Raw genomic sequence first — 17,817 nt, forward strand, 5'->3', positions numbered from 1 at the left:
TAAAACTTGTGTGTATAAGTTAAAGAACTGAATTATTTGAATGTGCTCTTTAGTCAACACGTGGACAAGTTTTTTAGGTTGAAGTAGGTACAATAACTCATTATTTATTGCCTTATCATAAACGTTAATTCCTTAACATAATTTACTAGGTTAGTTTTTATTTATATTTGGACATTAAGACATTTATATATTTCCTCTTGATGTGTACCTCTATAATGTTTTAATTTTCACTATTCACTATCTTAGTATTTTTATGCTCTTAGAAAGTTATTTCATTGTTTATGCAGGAGCACCAGTGCGTATGTAGTTTGAGGTTGAACAAGACAGAGTTTTGTGCCTCCTACAATTTATACTTCTGTTAATACTCAGACTGATTAAACACTTTTATTTCCTGTCTGCCTAAGGTATGCAGAGAAAAGATGACTTTTTTGTCAAATCTTATTTACCTTATTGGAAAAAATAATTGGAAGTGCCATAATACAGAACTTGTAGGCTTTCTTTAGGCAGTTTATTAATGTCTCTTTACCAGTCAATGAGGTATTATTTGGATCAGTACAATCATCATTCTTCCGATTGTTTATACTTTACTAGTAAGAGTGGTCTAAATCCCTTTCGATATGTAAGGAAGAACTTTCCCAGTGCATTTGAATTCTACAAGAGTTTTCTGGAAGGTAACCTTCCTTCTAGATGTACCGCATCTATTATAAGAACCTATGATTAGTTTTATCTAAGTAATTTTATGGAAATGATTTCATTTCTTTAATTATAAGGCTTATAGTACACTTTTTTTAGATATTACAGATTCCTTCCAGGACCTTATAATTAACATTTTGTTGTGTTTGTTCAGCCTCACGTGAATGTCATATCTTTAATTGAGGGCCCATTAGGTCACAGACTTGGTTGGTAGGCATAGTGCTCACTGTGTGCCAGGTGCTGTTCTTATCATACATGTACCAGGATGTATTGTACATTATCTCCGATTTAATCAGTGAGGGAACCAAAGCACTGGGAAGTTAAATAGTTTGCCCAAATTTTCTCAGTAAGTAGAGTTGCATCGGCCCACTGCAGGTTCTGTGCTCTTAACTAAAGAGCTCTGTGTGTCTCCTATCTAAATGCCTTGATAATATCGAATAACCAGACACAGTCTTCTAAAATCATATCAGCATATGTTTGTGTCATCTGGTTTAGCTCGAATCTTCTATCCTTTACCTGTTGTGCAAACTATTACCCAGTTAATCTATAAATACAGTCATCCATTGCTTAATGAAGATTTGCTCTGAGAAAATCATCATGTAAATATCAGAATATATTTAGACAAACCTAGAAACTATAGAGCACTACACTCTTGGTTATATGGTTGCCAAGTGATAGGAATTTTTCAGCTCCATTATAATCTGATGGGACCACTGTCCTATATGCATACAGTCTTTTGCTGATGGAAACATTGTTATGCAGTGCATGACTGTAATGTATGAGTTACTGAAAATTTATTAAATAGATGAACTGGTATAATTTACTATTTAATATTTACTCTCATGATGCATGCAAACTTTCTGTCTACTACTGCAATTTAATTGCCATTTGATTAGTGATAACAATGGCTTTGACCTTTTTTGCGACTTATTTCTAATGTATTCTGGCTTGCATAAGCATGCGATTATTTAAACTATCTCAGATTTAATTTTGGAAAATGCTTCACTATTTAAGACAGAGCATTTTTATCCTACTTACTGTAGAAATACAGGGAGAAATTACTTACCACTTTACCTGTTTTTTTTTTTTTGATAGGTATTGGTGGATTTATGGTGCGGCAAAGAAGTCGAACTGGGCAAGGGAAAACCAAAAGATCTGTGATCAGGAAAGATTCCTCAGGCTCTATTTCTGAGCAGTTACCTAGCAGAGATGATGGTATAGTAGTGATTTTGTTTGATTAACTCTTGATCTTAATACCTCTATTGAAGGAACTATCCTAAATAATGCTACAGGTTTATACAACCTTATTGACCTTTATTGTCAAAGGATTTCAGTGCCTATAGAGTTCATGTCTATAATATAGCAGTCAGTTTTGGTAAGGAATTGGTTTAAATCCAGTAGGCTCTATTCCTTTGAGGGTTTTTTTTTTTTTGAGACAGGAGCCTCCAGGTGTCCCCCTAGGTAGAGTGTCATGGCATCACAGCTCACAGCAACCTCCAACTCTTGGGCTTAAGCGAGTCTCCTTCCTCAGCCTCCCAAGTAGCTGGGACCACAGGCGCCCGCCACAACACCTGACTATTTTTTGGTTGCAGCCATCATTGTTTGGCGGGCCTGGGCTGGATTTGAACCCACCACATTGGATGTATGTGGCTGGCGCCTTAGCCACTTGAGCCATAGGTGCAGAGCCTCCTTTGAGATTTTTAAAACAAATCTTACTTAATATTAAATGTAACCAGTTTAGGAACTGAATCACTTAGTTACATAAGGTACTTTCTGGTCATCTCATAAACAGCCATCCTTTGCCTGCCTTAGCAACTTGACATATAATTTGAAACTTTTAGAATGCTTGCTTGAAAGGGACAAGGTGGCCCTATAATTTTTAACAAAATTATGTATTGTTTTTGAAATCTTCCCATGAACGTTCTGTTTTCCTCACAGCTTCAAAGAAAGCGCAATCATTGCTTAGGCCATAGCTTTCTATTCTTTAAGAATGTACTACTCTCGGGCAGTGCCTGTTGCTCAGTGAGTAGGCTGCCAGCCCCATATACTGAGGGTGGTGGGCTTGAACCAGGCCCCAGCCAAACTGCAACAAAAAAATAGCCAGGTGTTGTGGTGCGCACCTGTAGTCCCAGCTACTTAGGAGGCTGAGGCAAGAGAATCACCTAAGCCCAACAGCTGGAGGTTGCTGTGAGCTGTGACTCCATGCCACTCTACTGAGGGTGACAAAGTGAAACTCTGTCTCTAAAAAAAAGAAAGAATGTACTACTCTCATTACTAAATTTGAGAAGTTGTTTTAATGAAGACTTTCTAATTGGTATGGTCATGATCTGTATTAGTATATATTTTGAAATGATTAATACATTAATAGAATCTGAAGACAATTGAGATTTTCCAGCGTGTGTTCAGAATCGGGGTCCTTCTGTTACTAAGGGCTAGGATTTTGACTTCAGGTCAATTGGAAAACTCCAAAATCACTGCACATTTGAAAAATGAAGCTCTATAGTGGTTTTGAAGAAGTTTCTAATTTGACTTAATATTGACTAAATAAGCCCTAATTAAGAAATTTGGTAAGTTCAACAAAACTCTTCTTGTTTTCCGTTTGTCTCTTTATTCTTGCCCCAACACAGTTTCTTTAGATCTAGCTTTTAGTTTAGTCTTCTGGTCTTTCCTCTATCTAATCAAAACCCATCAAAGTTTTTAGTTTTTTCCTTTCATAAACTGTATTTTTGATGTTTTAACACATTGTAGTTTCTTTTTAATGGTTACTCCTACTTTGCATCATTTTCAGTTTCTTCAAGTAACCAGTTGAATTTGAATATAAAATATCACAAGCCTTTGCATGTCTTATTCAACTATTTTTAATCTGCCGGCTCAGCCTACTACTGCCCCATGTCATTTTTTTGTTTGAGAGAGAGTTCATGTGTATAATGTAGCAGTCAGTTTTGATAAGGAATTGGTTTAAATCCAGTAGGGTCTATTCCTTTGAGATTTTTAAAATAAGTCTCAATATTAAATGTAAACAGTTTAGGAACTGAATCACTTAGTTACATAAGACACTTTCTGGTCATCTCATAAACAGCCATAACTCTTTTTTATTTAATTAATTAATTTATTTATTTATTTTTGAAGACAGAGTCTCATGTCACCCTCAGTAGAGTGCTATGGCATCACAGCTTCACAGCAACCTCAAGCTCTTGGGCTTAAGCAATTCTCTTGCCTTAGCCTCCCAAATAGCTGGGACTACAGGCACTTGCCATAGCGCCTGGCTATTTTTTGTTGGTGTTGCAGTTGTCATTATTGTTTAGCAGGCTGGGCTGGGTCAAACCTGCCAGCCTTGGTCTATGTGGCCAGCACCCTAACCAATGAGCTATGGGCACTGAACCCACAAACTATTTCTTAAACTACTTAGAGTCTCACTCTGTCTCCTGGGCTAGCGTGCCATGACCTCAGCCTAGCTTTCAGCAATCTCAAATTCTTGGGTTCAAGTGGTCCTCCTCCACCTGCTGAGTTGCTGGGAGTATAGGTGCCCACTACAACACTTGGGTAATTTTTCTATTTTTAATAGAGATGGGGGTCTCACTCTTGCTGAGGCTGGTCTTAAACTCCTGAGCTCAAGTGATCCTTCCACCTTGACCTCCCAGCACACATTATTATTATTTACTTATGTTTTAACTGTGAACTCTTTGGGGGGCAGAGTCTTGCTCTGTTGCCCTGCCTAGAGTGTAAAGGCATCATCAAAGCTAACCTCCAATTCCTGGGCTCAAGTGATCCCCCTGCTCCAACTTCTCATGTAGCTGTGACTGCGGGCAGGGGCCACCACACCTGGCTAATTTTTCTATTTTTATAATAGTAGAGACAGGGTCTTGTTCTTGCCTAGGTGCTGGTCTTGAGAATTCTTCAGGCCAGGCCATCCCACCTGCCTCAGCCTCCCAGAGTGCTAGGATTACCAGCATGAGCCTGTGAACTCATATTCTTTGGAACATTTTCCGTATGAATTTTTTGAGGACTGAATTGAAGGTGGATTCTTTCAGAGAAGCTTTGTGTTTATTGCTTCCAGAAGCATAGGATGCTATTACCCCAGAGCAACCGTGAGATAATTCTTAGTTTTTTGGTTCACCCATGTTAATATGAATTCAAGTTTCTTGTACATTAGGGCTATACTGGGAAGGATGTTGTTTTTTGTTTCCTCTACCCAGCACTACATTTTATGAAATGATAATTAATTTTTATGGGTTTTTTTTTGTTGCTGTTGTTGCTTTGTTGTTGTTGTTGTTGTTCATTTGTTTGGTTTTTGGTGGGTTTTTGTTTTTTAAATTTTTTGGTCTCTCCCCCCACCCCTCTTTTTGGCTATCTGGTGGGGTATTGGAGGTGAGTGATGGTTTGGATGAGGATGTATTTCTTGTTAAACCAACTCTGAGCATGAAGTCCCTCCTTTATGTTTATTATACAGGGCACCTCTGGCTGATTTCTTCATCTTCCAGAGAGGCTTGAAGGCTTGTTTTCCATTTCGTATTCCTCATAAATCGGAGTTTACAATCACCAGATTCCAGTAGCATTAGAGAGTTTTATATATTCCAGTAAAGTTGCCCTGGAAAAATTTTAGGGCACCCTACCCCTTCTGTGCTTCCTTTTTTACTTTCTTTTTTGGCCTTAAGTGATTATCTTCTGGCTATATTACTGGTACACTTAAAAAAATGTTTTAATATACATTTGTCTACTATTTGGGGGTGTGTTTGGGTGTCAGTCTGCCTATGTAGTCTGGTTACAGAAGTGCCCATATTTATTTTCATGAGGTATATGTCACCTGCCTTACCACGAAGTATCTGATACCACGTGATTACTGTTTTAAGTCATGTATTTTCTTGCTAATTTCAATGTCTAAAATTTTGTTTCTGTGTCTCTTGATTTTGAGAATGAGTATTTGTTGCATATTTATAGTCATGTTTTTTCAGTATGTATATATTACAAATACCTAATTTGTAATGAATATCTGAACTTCAAATTACCATATTGAAGGACAAACTTTCTTTCAAACTGGGTTTCTTATGGGTATTCCCACTAATTCCCACTATACACTACAAAATGATTTTACCCATTACATTTCCCTTAGTATAGTGTGTGAGTAGCCGTTTTGTCATACAAGCTTTGAGTATTTTAATTTAATCTTTAATAAAATGTTGCTGTATGTATTCAGATTTTTAGAGACAAGGTCACATTGTGTCATTCAAGGTGGAGGGCATTTGCACAATTATAGCTCACTGTAACCTTGAATTCTGGGCTCATGCAATTCTCCCACAACAGCCTCCCCGTTACTAGAACTACAGACATGTGCCACCACTCTTGGCTAATTTTACAATTGTTTTTATGAAAACATGGTCTCACTTTGTTGCTGCACCTGTTTTTGAACACCTAGCCTCAAGCAGTCCTCCTGCCTCAACCTCCAAATGTGCTGGCATTATAATCATGAGCCACCATACCCAGCTAAAATTTTGTATTTAAAGAATTTTTGCTTTGTGAGGAAATACTGATTATTAAGAGACAGTAGGAAACAGTGATACTAAATAGACATGAAATGAAATGTTTATAATACTTAAAAATTACTGGGTTTGGCATAGTCTCTCAGGCCTGTAATTCAATATTTGGGGAGGCTGAGGTGGGAAGATCACTTAAGACCAGGAATTCAAGGCTGTAGTGAACTATGATGACATCATTGCATTCCAGTGTGGGGATAATGAGACCTTGTTCTCTTTACAAAAACTATAGATCAGACAAAATCTTACTAATAAACTTGCTTTGATATCTTTTTTTGAAAGTTCTTATTTGTTTATATGAAACTGAATATGTTAAGTATTAAATCACTTTGGGTGGATTTGTCTAGAAATTTCAAATGTCACACATTTATAAGTCACTATTGTTTCAGGGTGGAGTGAACAGTTACAAGATACTCTAGTTGATGAATCTGTTTCTGTTACTGAAAGTACTGAAAAAATAAAGAAGAGATACCGAAAAAGGAAAAATAAGCTTGAAGAAACTTTCCCTGCCTATTTACAAGTAATGTTTACTTTACATTATTTTATATATTTTGTTAATTTAGGAAATGTAATGCATTGTTTTTAAAAATGTTCTTGTTAATGTTTTACTTGTTTTGTTTTCATTTAGTTATTGGTAATGCCATTTTTGCCTTCCAGGGACCCACAAAATTTAACAGTTAACTTTTTGTGTGCCTTGATACTTCTCATACATTTCTTTATAAATTTGTTCTTCATGTCTGATTGATAGGACCTATCTATCATGGACACTTTGGGGTAGGAAAAACTTAGTCTTACAAACTGTTCACGTCTGTATATGCCCTCCACCCAAGTCTTACTGAAATTTTTCTTTCATATTCATTGAATAAAGATGGGTTTTAGCAACCAAAATTACAGCTTTAATAATTACTTAACTGCTTTTAGAGGCCTTACAAGCCAAAGATTTAAGCAGTATTCTTTTGGTTTTATAAATTGTACATCAGAAAAATATCTTGCAGTATGGAGAAATTATTTTTAGTAGATGTAGATTACCAAAAAAAGAGAATTATTTCTAGTTCATCCTGTAAACATTATATCATGGAAGAGTTTAAGGCACTGGTTCTGAACCTGTGGGTTGTGACCCACAGAACCGTATTGGTGTTCCAGGCATTATTAGGAAGGTTGAGAACCACTGGTTTAAGGCCATGTGATTATATTAGAAACATCCTTGTATTAGGGATGTAGACTGTAATTAAACATCTTGCTTTACCAATACCTAATTTTAGATTCTTATGCATGTTGTTCATCCTTCCTTGCCTCTATTTCTTCAGTGTGATAATTGAACTGGAACAGACTATATCATTAAGTGGCTGTCCTAACTTCAGTTTGTATGGCTATTCATTTGATCCACCTCTTATAGAGAACTGTGGTCTACACAGAGAACTCTTCATTGCTTGAGTTGTATTTATTTTTTACCTTAATTTCCCAGTTAGCTATTACTGGCATAATTAGTTTTATATATTTCCTGTCAATTAATATACAACTTCCTCGATTTTTTTTCAGTCATTAGAATACTAAAATCTTAATGACAGTGTTTGTGTTCAGCCTTTAAAGTGGGAGAGTCCTGTGTTTAAATACCACTTTACTATCAGCTGTACGAGTTTGTTCTAAAACTTAACATCTTGGCTCGACGCCTATAGCTCAACCGGCTAAGGCGCCAGCCACGTACACCTAAGGTGGTGGGTTTGAATCCCCAGCCCGGACCCGCCAAACAACAATGACGGCTGCAACCAAAAAATAGCCGGGCGTTGTGGCGGGCGCCTGTGGTCCCAGCTACTTGGGAGGCGGAGGCAGGAGACTCGCTTGAGCCCAGGAGCTGGAGGTTGCTGTGAGCTGTAATGCCACGGCACTCTGCCCAGGGGGACAGCTTGAGGCTCTGTCTCAAAAAAAAAAAAAAAAACTTAACATCTTTGTGTTGCAGTTTTCTCATCTGTAAATTTGTGGTGCCTCACAGAAATGTTCAGAGATTTTGTAAGAATATGTTGAAGTATCTTGTTCCTTACTTTTATATATCTTTAGAAGATGTTTTATTGTCTCCTTATTCCCTTCAAATATTCTTTTATCCTTGAGGAAATAGACCCATTTTTAGTTTGGAGTATTTGTATTTCATCTTATTAGTTCATCTCCTCTCCCTTCACTTCCCTTCTTCATAGTCCTGTCTGGGAGTATTGAGATGACGACCTGCTCTGCTCCCAGTGGTCCTTCTGTAGGTATAATCTGTACTTAGGAAACTTTCTTTAGGAGTTTGAGTGTATGAAAACTAACTACTTAATACTTTGGCAAAAGAGCCTTTAAAAGTATTAGATCTGATTTTCTAATTTATGTTGTGATCTTAATCTACTGAATTAGATTGTTCCCTTTGGTATGTGTTAGTAACATCCACTTTTTTTTTTTTTTTAAGTTTAATGGAAGGGAAGCTTTTGTAATGGTGCTGTTTCCTGGGCACCTTGTGATAGTTATGTGTTTTTGGTTTTTTTTTCCTGTTAATGGGGGAAAACACATAATGACAAAAACCTAGGAATTCACTAGCACACATTCCAGTTTTCATTTATTGATCACAGTGTCCAGATAAATTATAACTTGTAAAATCCACCCATTAGAAATATACAGTCTGTTAATACCAGGTGACTTTAGCAGCCCCTGTAAGTGGTGCACTGTGTCTGGTTCTTGGAGAGGCTTAACAGCATCAAGCCAGAACCCATGTGTGACACCACTCCTTTATGTTAACTACAGGGAGTGAAACTGCTAAATTAATGAGAATGTGACAGTTTTTGATAAACACTAATAAAGTCATCATGAGTCAGATTGGTCACCACTTGCTGGTGGTCAGCTCAGATTTTTTCTTTTTTTGTAGAGACAGAGTCTCACTTTGTTGCCCTTGGTAGAGTGCTGTGATGTCACACAGCTCACAGCAACCTCCAACTCCTGGGCTTAAGCAGTTGTCTTGCCTCAGCCTCCTGAGTAGCTGGGACTATAGGTGCCTGCCACAACGCCTGACTACTTTTTGGTTATAATTTGGCCAGGGCCGGGTTTGAACCTGCCACCCTTGGTATATGGGGCCAGTGCACTACGCACTGAGCCAGAGGCGCCACCCTGAGCTCAGATTTCTTACACTTATACCGAAGGCATTAAATAAATGATCTCTAAACTTCTAAGATGTTTTCTAGCATGCAAGATTTGTTAAAGATAAAAGCATTACTGGGTATAAGAAATGAGCCATTTTCTACCCAGTGATCTTAACTTTGTGGGTTTTTCCTTTTCATAGAGAAGCAGTGTGTTCATTTAAAATATGGATATTTCAAATCAGATATGTTATCACCTCTAGCAGACTTCATATACCCTCAATCTCTTTTCAAAAGTTAGCACTGCTATTTTGCTATTTACCTTTTTAGAACTTTTTCTTTCTTTCTTTCTTTTTTTTTTTTTTTTGCCTACTTATAATTGTCTCAGTTTGTATTTTATGATTTACTGTATGCATTCTACTACTTTTAGTAATTATTTTACTAAAAGTAAAATAAGTATATTATCTAAATATATTAGTATCTGTATCTGTCTATACAGAAGATTATAAAATCTTCCTGAAATATGTAAATATTAAAGGTATAGATCAAAGTGTTGTGTTGTCCTCTGCAAATAATCTAGAAATACTAATATTTTAAGGCTTTCCTTTGATAACGTAGCTGTACATACTGTAAAAACATTGCTGAATTATATTTTATAGTGTGAGAGTCTATAATTTACTTAGTCTGGTGCATATTGGTGACTGTTAAGGCTGTTTTCATTGTTTTTCGTATTATAAAAAAATACCGTAGTCAACTTTTTTGTGTGTTTATGTTTGGCAAGAGTTAACTGTTGATGGCTACTGCAAAATTGTCTCCTATAAAGGATCCTATTTCCAGACTACATCATAGAAAATATACTAAACCAGAGTTGCTGGGTTGAATCAGGCAAAAGAGATCCTGAATGCATCCTTTTGTCCTTTGTGTTTTCTTGATATTATAGATCCTGGAGCTCCAAGGAGCCAGGCTTAAAACACTTTTGCTTTCTAGAAAAGCATGTTGAAATGTAAAAATGTGAATATGAATTAATAAATAAAAAGCCAAAACCTTTTACAGCCATGAATGTTGAGTGCACCGTATGGGTAAAACTGACTATATTAAACCTCTCTCACATTTATAGTGTGAGTGTTATATGAATCAATACGCATTATAAAATCTTCCTAAAATATGTAAATATTAAAGGTATAGATCAAAGTGTTGTGCTGTCGTCTGCAAATAATTTAGAAATATTAATATTATTCATGAAGCTTTAGTTTTGCTTATAAATTGAGGTACAAATAGTTATATATGTAAATCTACCAGCTTTTAAATTTAATTGTAGCTTAATCTCCTGAAATTAAATTACACTGCTGTTGCCAGAAACACATTTGACATAATTGTTTGGTTTTATTTGTGTAATTTTGTCTCTAGTCAGACTATGAAAAAAATCTTAACTTTTAAAAAAGATTTAGGCTCAGCACCCAAGGCCGAAGTTACAGCGCCAGCCACATGCACCAAGCCTGGCGGGTTCGAGCCCGGTCCAAGCCAGCTAAACTAACAATGACAACTGCAATAAGAAAATAGCTGGGTGTTGTGGTGGGCGCCTGTAGTCCCAAGCGACTTGGGCGGCTGAGGCGAGAGAATCCAGAGTTTGAGGTTGTTGTGAGCTGTGATGTCATAGCACTCTACTGAGGGCGACATAATGAGACTGTCTCAAAAAATAAAAAAAAGATTCTGTTTTAAAAAATCTATAAGATCTTTCTATATTCAATTTCTGCATTGTTAAATATAAATGTGTTCTGTTTCCTCATCAAAAATGTTGGCAGAATGATCAGTTGTCTTTAGAATAACCATTTTTATATGTGCTTATCTTTAGGAAGCTTTCTTTGGAAAAGATCTTCTGGATACAAGTAGGCAAAACAAGCTGAGTTTAGATAATCTCTCAGAAGATACAGCTCAGCTTTCATATAAAACAAGTAGGAATGCAGGCTTCTTGGATTCTTCCTTAGATCCCCTACTTAGTTCGTCCTCAGCACCACCAAAACCTGGAACTCAAGGTATGTGGAATAATTAGATATTTTCCTTACATCAAATGAAATTCACCTTCCTTTCTGTTAAACCTTTGAAATGCTTTCTTTTGGCCTTATCTGCATTTTAAAATCAATGTAGCATAGCATACATTTAGTAAATGCAACGATTTTGGTGTATTTTAATCCATAAGATTTGGGAAACTGATTTACTTGTGTGACTATCATCAAATCAAGAGTTTTGAAGGAAAATTTTTGGTTTATACTTTCCTCAGCAGTAAAAAGGGGTATAATTTGGCCATTGGTGTGAATTACCCAAAAAAAAAAAAGTATGCTTCAACTTAGATAAGGGAGATTATTTATTTATTTATTATTTTTTATTAACTACAGAGCCTGAGGAAATAGAAAATAGAGAGTAATCAAAAAGAATGCTGTAGTTGGGAACTTGCTGGCAGACCAGGTTAATACAGTGAAATATATTACCCTAGACGTGGTTTCTCACTGTTGGGCCAGTAGTTAATTCTTTGTTGTGGGAGGGAGGCTATCTGGTGCATTGCAGGATGTTTACAGCATCTCTGGCTTCATGATGTTATGGTGGTTAAAAAATGTCTCCATATATTGGCAAATAAATGTTTTTTGGCTGGCAAATTTGCCCCTAGTTAATAGTCATTGTCTTAGATGTAATAATGCATGTGGGAAATAATAATGTCAGGAAAAGGTATAAGAACTTGATATATTTATAAAGTAATATGCTATTAACCTAAACAGAGCCCTAGATGTTTAAGTAGTTGGATATGTAACCTATGACCATGGTTTTTCTCCACTTCTAGGTTTTTATGGTACTATCACTTCTTTTTCTTTTTTTTTTAAGTTTTTTTAGATACCATCACTTCTAAATTAATGTTCTTCTGACAAGCTTCCTTTTTGCCATTGATTGATGACATGTGTTATCCAACTAATCTTGTGAACTCATTTTGAAAAAACAATTTTAGTCCAATCCTCCACTGGAAAAATGCCTTTTTATATTGAGTAGTTAACAGCTTCTTTAATTTGTCATTATCCTTGTTTGAAATAGACTTGTATTTTTTATTTTGGCTTCTTAAAATAATTAGAGGCAGTCTTACCCTCCTTGTACTCATGTGTATGTCCAGTCTCCCTCCCTGTCACAGTGAGGTCGTGCATCTTGTGTGTTCAGCCTTACTAGATTTTTAAAGCTTAAATTCTGTTGATTTAAGTAATTACTTGCTTTTAGCTATGTTAATACATTGTTAAAATACTATTTACTGTAATATATACCTTACAAATCTTACTACTAGCCATTTAAAAACTCAGTTATTTGGACTTGAGTTTTACAAGGAAAAGGACTGAAATTGGATAGAGGTCATACTGTGACAGGAAAGACATTGTTAGAAGTTATTTTTATTTCTTTTTTCCTTATTTGTTTTTTCCACAAAACTGCCAAGAAGAGAATGGTTTTACAATAAGGTCAAAACTTTTAGGACCTTTTTTTCCACAAAACTGCCAAAAGAGAATACAATAAGGCCAAAACTTATAGGACTAGAAAAATACTCCTGTTTCAAAACCTAAATTAAATGTTGAACCACTCTTTTGCCTTTATAATAAAAAGTCAAATAGTAAAGACTTCTCTTTTTTTTTCTTTTTTTAACATTTAATTAAATATAGTCCATTAGATGAATTTATGTTGATAAGAGGTCAAAATGCTTTACTTTAGGTTTAGGCAGGGCCAAAATATTTGAACAATGTTTTAAGAAAGTTGGTTATAATTTGTATAGTAGAGTTTCATTACTCTATGACAAACAGAAAACCATTATATGACCCCTGAAAGAATTATCCAGAATTTTTCTTTCAAATACACTATTATCTGAAGAATACATTACTGAAATAATTTTATTTCTCTAAAAATGTTCTGAATGGGCACATGAAACTTACTGTGATGTTCCTGTGTTTGAATTCTATTTGAGAAGTATGTAATGGAACCAAGCCTGTGTTTCACAGAGGTATTTGATCTGGGCTGTTACATTTATGCCTCTTGCCACCAGTTTTAAGTAAAAATGCACTTACGATGGATTAAAATTTTCAATGTTCTTTAGTGTAGTGCCTAATATAATTATGAAAGTAGCCTAAATGAGTTCAGCTTTTTCCTGCTTTATTAACCCAAACCTCTTAAGTGTCCTACTTGACTTTTCATTGTCTCACACTCTATATCTTACCCATTCAAAATACATCCTTCCGTCTTGCCTTCAAAATACATCCCAAATCCAGCTGGTTCTTTACTTAGACTCAGTACCCTTCTGAAGGGTCCGAGCTTCTAGTACTGCTAGCCACCCACTTCTTCACCCCCGAGCCCTCACATCTCTGGTCTGCACAATCATATCATCTCCTATCTTCAAGCCTTTCCAGATTTTAGAATAGTGCCTGGTCTTGGCTGTGATCTGGAAAACTATACATATGATTGCCCTAGCTGCCTCTTGTATTCCCACCACTCTTTCACTCTGGCTTCCTGTGTTGGCAAACTTGTCCTACCCTAAGGGCTTGCTTAGTTTGGAGAGTTGTCTCCATCTTTGTGTTTATTGCTCCCTCGTTTCACTTAGATTTATGCTCAGTCATGTCTTTGTAAGCCTTTTCCTTTACCATTTATCTAATGTAGCATCCCGTAGCTTATTTTAATTCCTTTTGTAAATAACACAGTGATGTTTATTATCTAATTCCCTGTGAGAAAGTGTATCCTGTGAGGGCATGCAGTTTGTTTTAACCACTGCTTTGTTACAGTGATGAGAACAATGTCAGATACATAATTATAGGCCCAGTTCTATGGGCACTGATTTTTTTTTTTTTAATAAGTGAGAAAATAAGTGATCAATATGAAAAGCAAAGAGTAACTACCTGGTACCTGGCTTATGCTTTATAAAGAATTTCCAAACAGTTATGGTTTTATCTTTTATACTTTATTAACTTTTCCTACTGTGTTTTATTTTCCAGATTTTTAGAGATGCCACTTTCTTAGTGATTTCTTTTTTTTGCTTCATTTCTTAACAGCGTTCATTCTGTTTCACTTTTATTGCATATTGGTCTTTATTACAAATTTCATTTTGTCTTAGTTTATTAGTCACAAAACCAAGTAGTCTAAAGTTTTAACAAATTTTTGTCATTCAAAATATTAGTGTGCGTCTGCTATGAAAAATCCGTAGTAGATGTAATAATACATTTTTTTCATTCAATATTCGGACTATGTTTAGGTACCACTGATGACCCATTAGCTGATATTTCTGAAGTTCTAAACACAGATGATGACATTCTTGGAATAATTTCGGATGACTTAGCAAAGTCAGTTGATCATTCAGGTATACATGAATACTGTTTATCTAGTCTTTGTTTTATGGTCTGAGTGAGAAGTGTATGTGTGTGGAACAAGTTTGGTTTTGTCTGTTTCTCAGTAACTGAAATTGTTTTGGTTTCCTTTTTGTTTTTGGCTTTGTCAAAGAAGTCAACATTTTACTTGATCTACTTCAGCTTTCCTGCTTAGGAGGGGATATAGCAAGTTAGTTAATTTCTGTTGTCTAATTGCATCAAATTTAAGGCATGTTGCCTTAAGGTGTGCTGTATCTTGTTTCTACTTTTTTTTTTTTCTTTTGCCTTTTCCCTCACTTCCTGCTCCTGTGGTAATCATCCATTTTATTTGGTTTGGGTCTTGTAGGTCTTGATTTATGCACTTTCCAGGTTGAGAGCTCACCTTTCCCATTTGGTAAGACTCTGAGTAATGGATGAATGGTGACTAGAAGTAGTCTTTTTTATAGTGATTTCAGCTGAACCAACCTGTAGGTGCATGCGTATTAGTAGTGCAGATTTGTCACTAATCCATACTTTCCTTTCCCCCTTTATGTGTGTGGCTAAAGCATAGTGTAGCTGTGCTTTGGATGACATTCTCAGTAGGTTTTAATGAATGGTTTTATTTTTGTTGGTATCTAATTTATATTAGCAAGACATTACAGTTAGTTTCTAATATAAGATCAAATAAGAGGAGACTGAATATTTAATATTAATAATGAAAAAGCATGGAAAAAGTAGATGATAGATCACCTCTTCTTGTGTCATATATGCAGTAAAGCATGTTATGATGTTATAATCTGTACATTCAGAATGTGACTGCAAAATATTTTAAATATATAACCTATAATTGAAGTTATTTATGAAGAATAACCTTTTTTAACATTGAGAATTTTAGAGCTTTTAAATTATTTATATGAAACTTATTCCTCCTATTTCATACACCGCATATAATTGAAGTGTACATTTGATACCACTGTTTTCTAAGTTAAAGCAAATATTTTTATATTGATTTGTCATAGATTCCTATCTTAATATGAGGTTATTTTTGCAGAAATTGGCAAATTAACATCACATGTTCTTTTGTTTCTCAAGAAATGTATTTATCTTTCTTTATTAAAATATAACTTTAAGTTGCACTTAAGTTTAGAAATATATTATGCCAAATTTTCACTTGATCGACCACCCAAATTGATAAGAGTTCTGATTAATCCATAATCACAGACTTCATGTCTTTATTTTAATAATAATGTTATATTTTAACGCAGATAAATGATACTGTTACATTTTGTACGAGTATTCAGAATTCACTTTTCAGTTTATTTACCTTACTCTTGTAGATATTGGTCCTGTTGCTGATGATCCTTCCTCTTTGCCTCAACCAAGTGTCAGTCAGAGTTTACGACCATTAAGTGAAGAGCAACTAGATGGAATCCTCAGTCCTGAACTAGACAAAATGGTCACAGATGGTAAAATATTTGCCCTACATCTAGGCTTTCTAAAAGACATGAGTAAATATGATTTTCAAAGATTTCTGCATGCTTATTTATAATTTAACTTCTGTTCTAATAATTTCTATGCCAATTAAATACTATTTTGTGTTAATATATTGAACTCACAGTTAATGTTTTTATTTATTTTATTCTAGGAGCAATTCTTGGAAAGTTATATAAAATTCCAGGTATTTATCATGATTTTTTGGTTTATGAAATGGCATTCATTGTATTGTGACAACAGTAGTCTTTTGTTCTTATTACTATTCCTGCTTTATTTTATAGAGCTTGGAGGAAAGGATGTTGAAGACTTATTTACGGCTGTACTTAGTCCTGTGACTACTCAGCCAGCCCCATTACCGCAGCCTGGCCCCCAAGCACAGCTATTGCCATTACACAGTCAAGGTATATTGTGACTTTCAAAACTGTGGTTCTACATGTGGTTACTGTGTGTATATATGTACATGGTTGTACACATACTCAAGTGACTTTTGCCCTACTCCCAAGTAACCACCTACTCAAACTACATAAAATAAAATCCTCTTTTGTGATGATAGAAAAATAGTAACTTTAGTCATATGTCATATGTCGTGAAATCTCTGTGAGTCTTTGATTGACCTCATGTCCAGAATTCTTTCGCTTATTCATTGGCAGCAGGGAGGATATGACAGTGCCTACCCCCTTCCTTCCCCAGTCTCAGCTTACTTCTGCTCTAGACATTTCCCACACGGGGATTTACCTGTTGGGAGAACTATACCCCACCCTTAGCTGGCTGCCTCGCATTCGTTAGCCTGATCTCAGTTTTGTTATTTCTTCAGAGGTTAGCCAGTCACTGTCTTCGGGCTACCTCCATGCTTAGTCATTTTTGGCATGTGACACAAATGCAAATAACTATTGGGATAATTCAGATCTTCACTTTAGATTTTGAGCTCACTAATGGTTGAGTCACGTGTGTCTTGCTTCTTGTTGTACACCCTGCCACAAAGTATGTTCAGTTATACTTTAGGAGTAAATCAGTAACCTTTCTCCCTTTGTAGATACTCTGAAATTCTTATGCAGTCTTGTGAAAATTTCCCTGAGTTGTTTGATCAATTTTCTTCTATCTACTTATAATTAGTTGCCTTGTAAAAAAGGTTTAAGACTTTAATTTCTCTCTTGTTCTGGAGAGCTGAAATCTGATAGCCTGGAGTAGATAGGAGATGGAGTGATGTAGGTGAGTTCTATGATGGTGCATATTTTTTGAGTGAGCGCAGAAATGTGCAAATAATTTGTTTTTACTACCAATTTTGTTTATACATAAAGAATTCCGTAATTCACATAATTGAAATATTTGCGTTTCCACCCATTTAGCCTCTACACATAAATTTACCTTGAGTTTTTCTAGACTCAAAATATGATTTACATTGAGTAAACATTCATTATAATTGCTTCTTGCCTTAATTGTTCCCATATCCTTTTTTTCTTATTATTATTAAATCATAGCAGTGTACATTAATACTATCATGGGGTACAGTATACTGTTTCTGTATACAATTTGAAATACACTTTGCTCCAACTGGCTAAAATAGCCTTCATGTCTTTTTCTTTTTCTTTTTCTTTTTTTTTTTTTTGAGACAGAGCCTCAAGCTGTCCCCCTGGGCAGAGTGCCGTGGCA

The 17,817-nt window shown here is 35.5% G+C and overlaps 1 protein-coding gene across 6 annotated transcripts in view; it reads left to right on the top strand.

Annotated features, from left to right (window-relative positions):
* KMT2C (lysine methyltransferase 2C) overlaps positions 1–17,817 on the top strand; it is a 218,552-nt gene that overhangs the window by 141,458 nt on the left and 59,277 nt on the right. For all 6 annotated transcript variants that reach the window (XM_023514453.1, XM_023514454.1, XM_023514457.1 and 3 more), the window contains 7 exons: positions 1,789–1,908; positions 6,614–6,744; positions 11,175–11,355; positions 14,583–14,687; positions 16,011–16,139; positions 16,319–16,351; positions 16,449–16,568. In XM_023514453.1, the coding sequence (XP_023370221.1) occupies positions 1,789–1,908; positions 6,614–6,744; positions 11,175–11,355; positions 14,583–14,687; positions 16,011–16,139; positions 16,319–16,351; positions 16,449–16,568 (819 nt within the window). The remainder of the gene's footprint in view (positions 1–1,788; positions 1,909–6,613; positions 6,745–11,174; positions 11,356–14,582; positions 14,688–16,010; positions 16,140–16,318; positions 16,352–16,448; positions 16,569–17,817) is intronic.

The sequence above is a fragment of the Otolemur garnettii genome, unplaced genomic scaffold, assembly GCF_000181295.1.
Source record: "Otolemur garnettii isolate 467f Iridium unplaced genomic scaffold, OtoGar3 scaffold00053, whole genome shotgun sequence".
Lineage (NCBI taxonomy): Eukaryota > Metazoa > Chordata > Mammalia > Primates > Galagidae > Otolemur > Otolemur garnettii.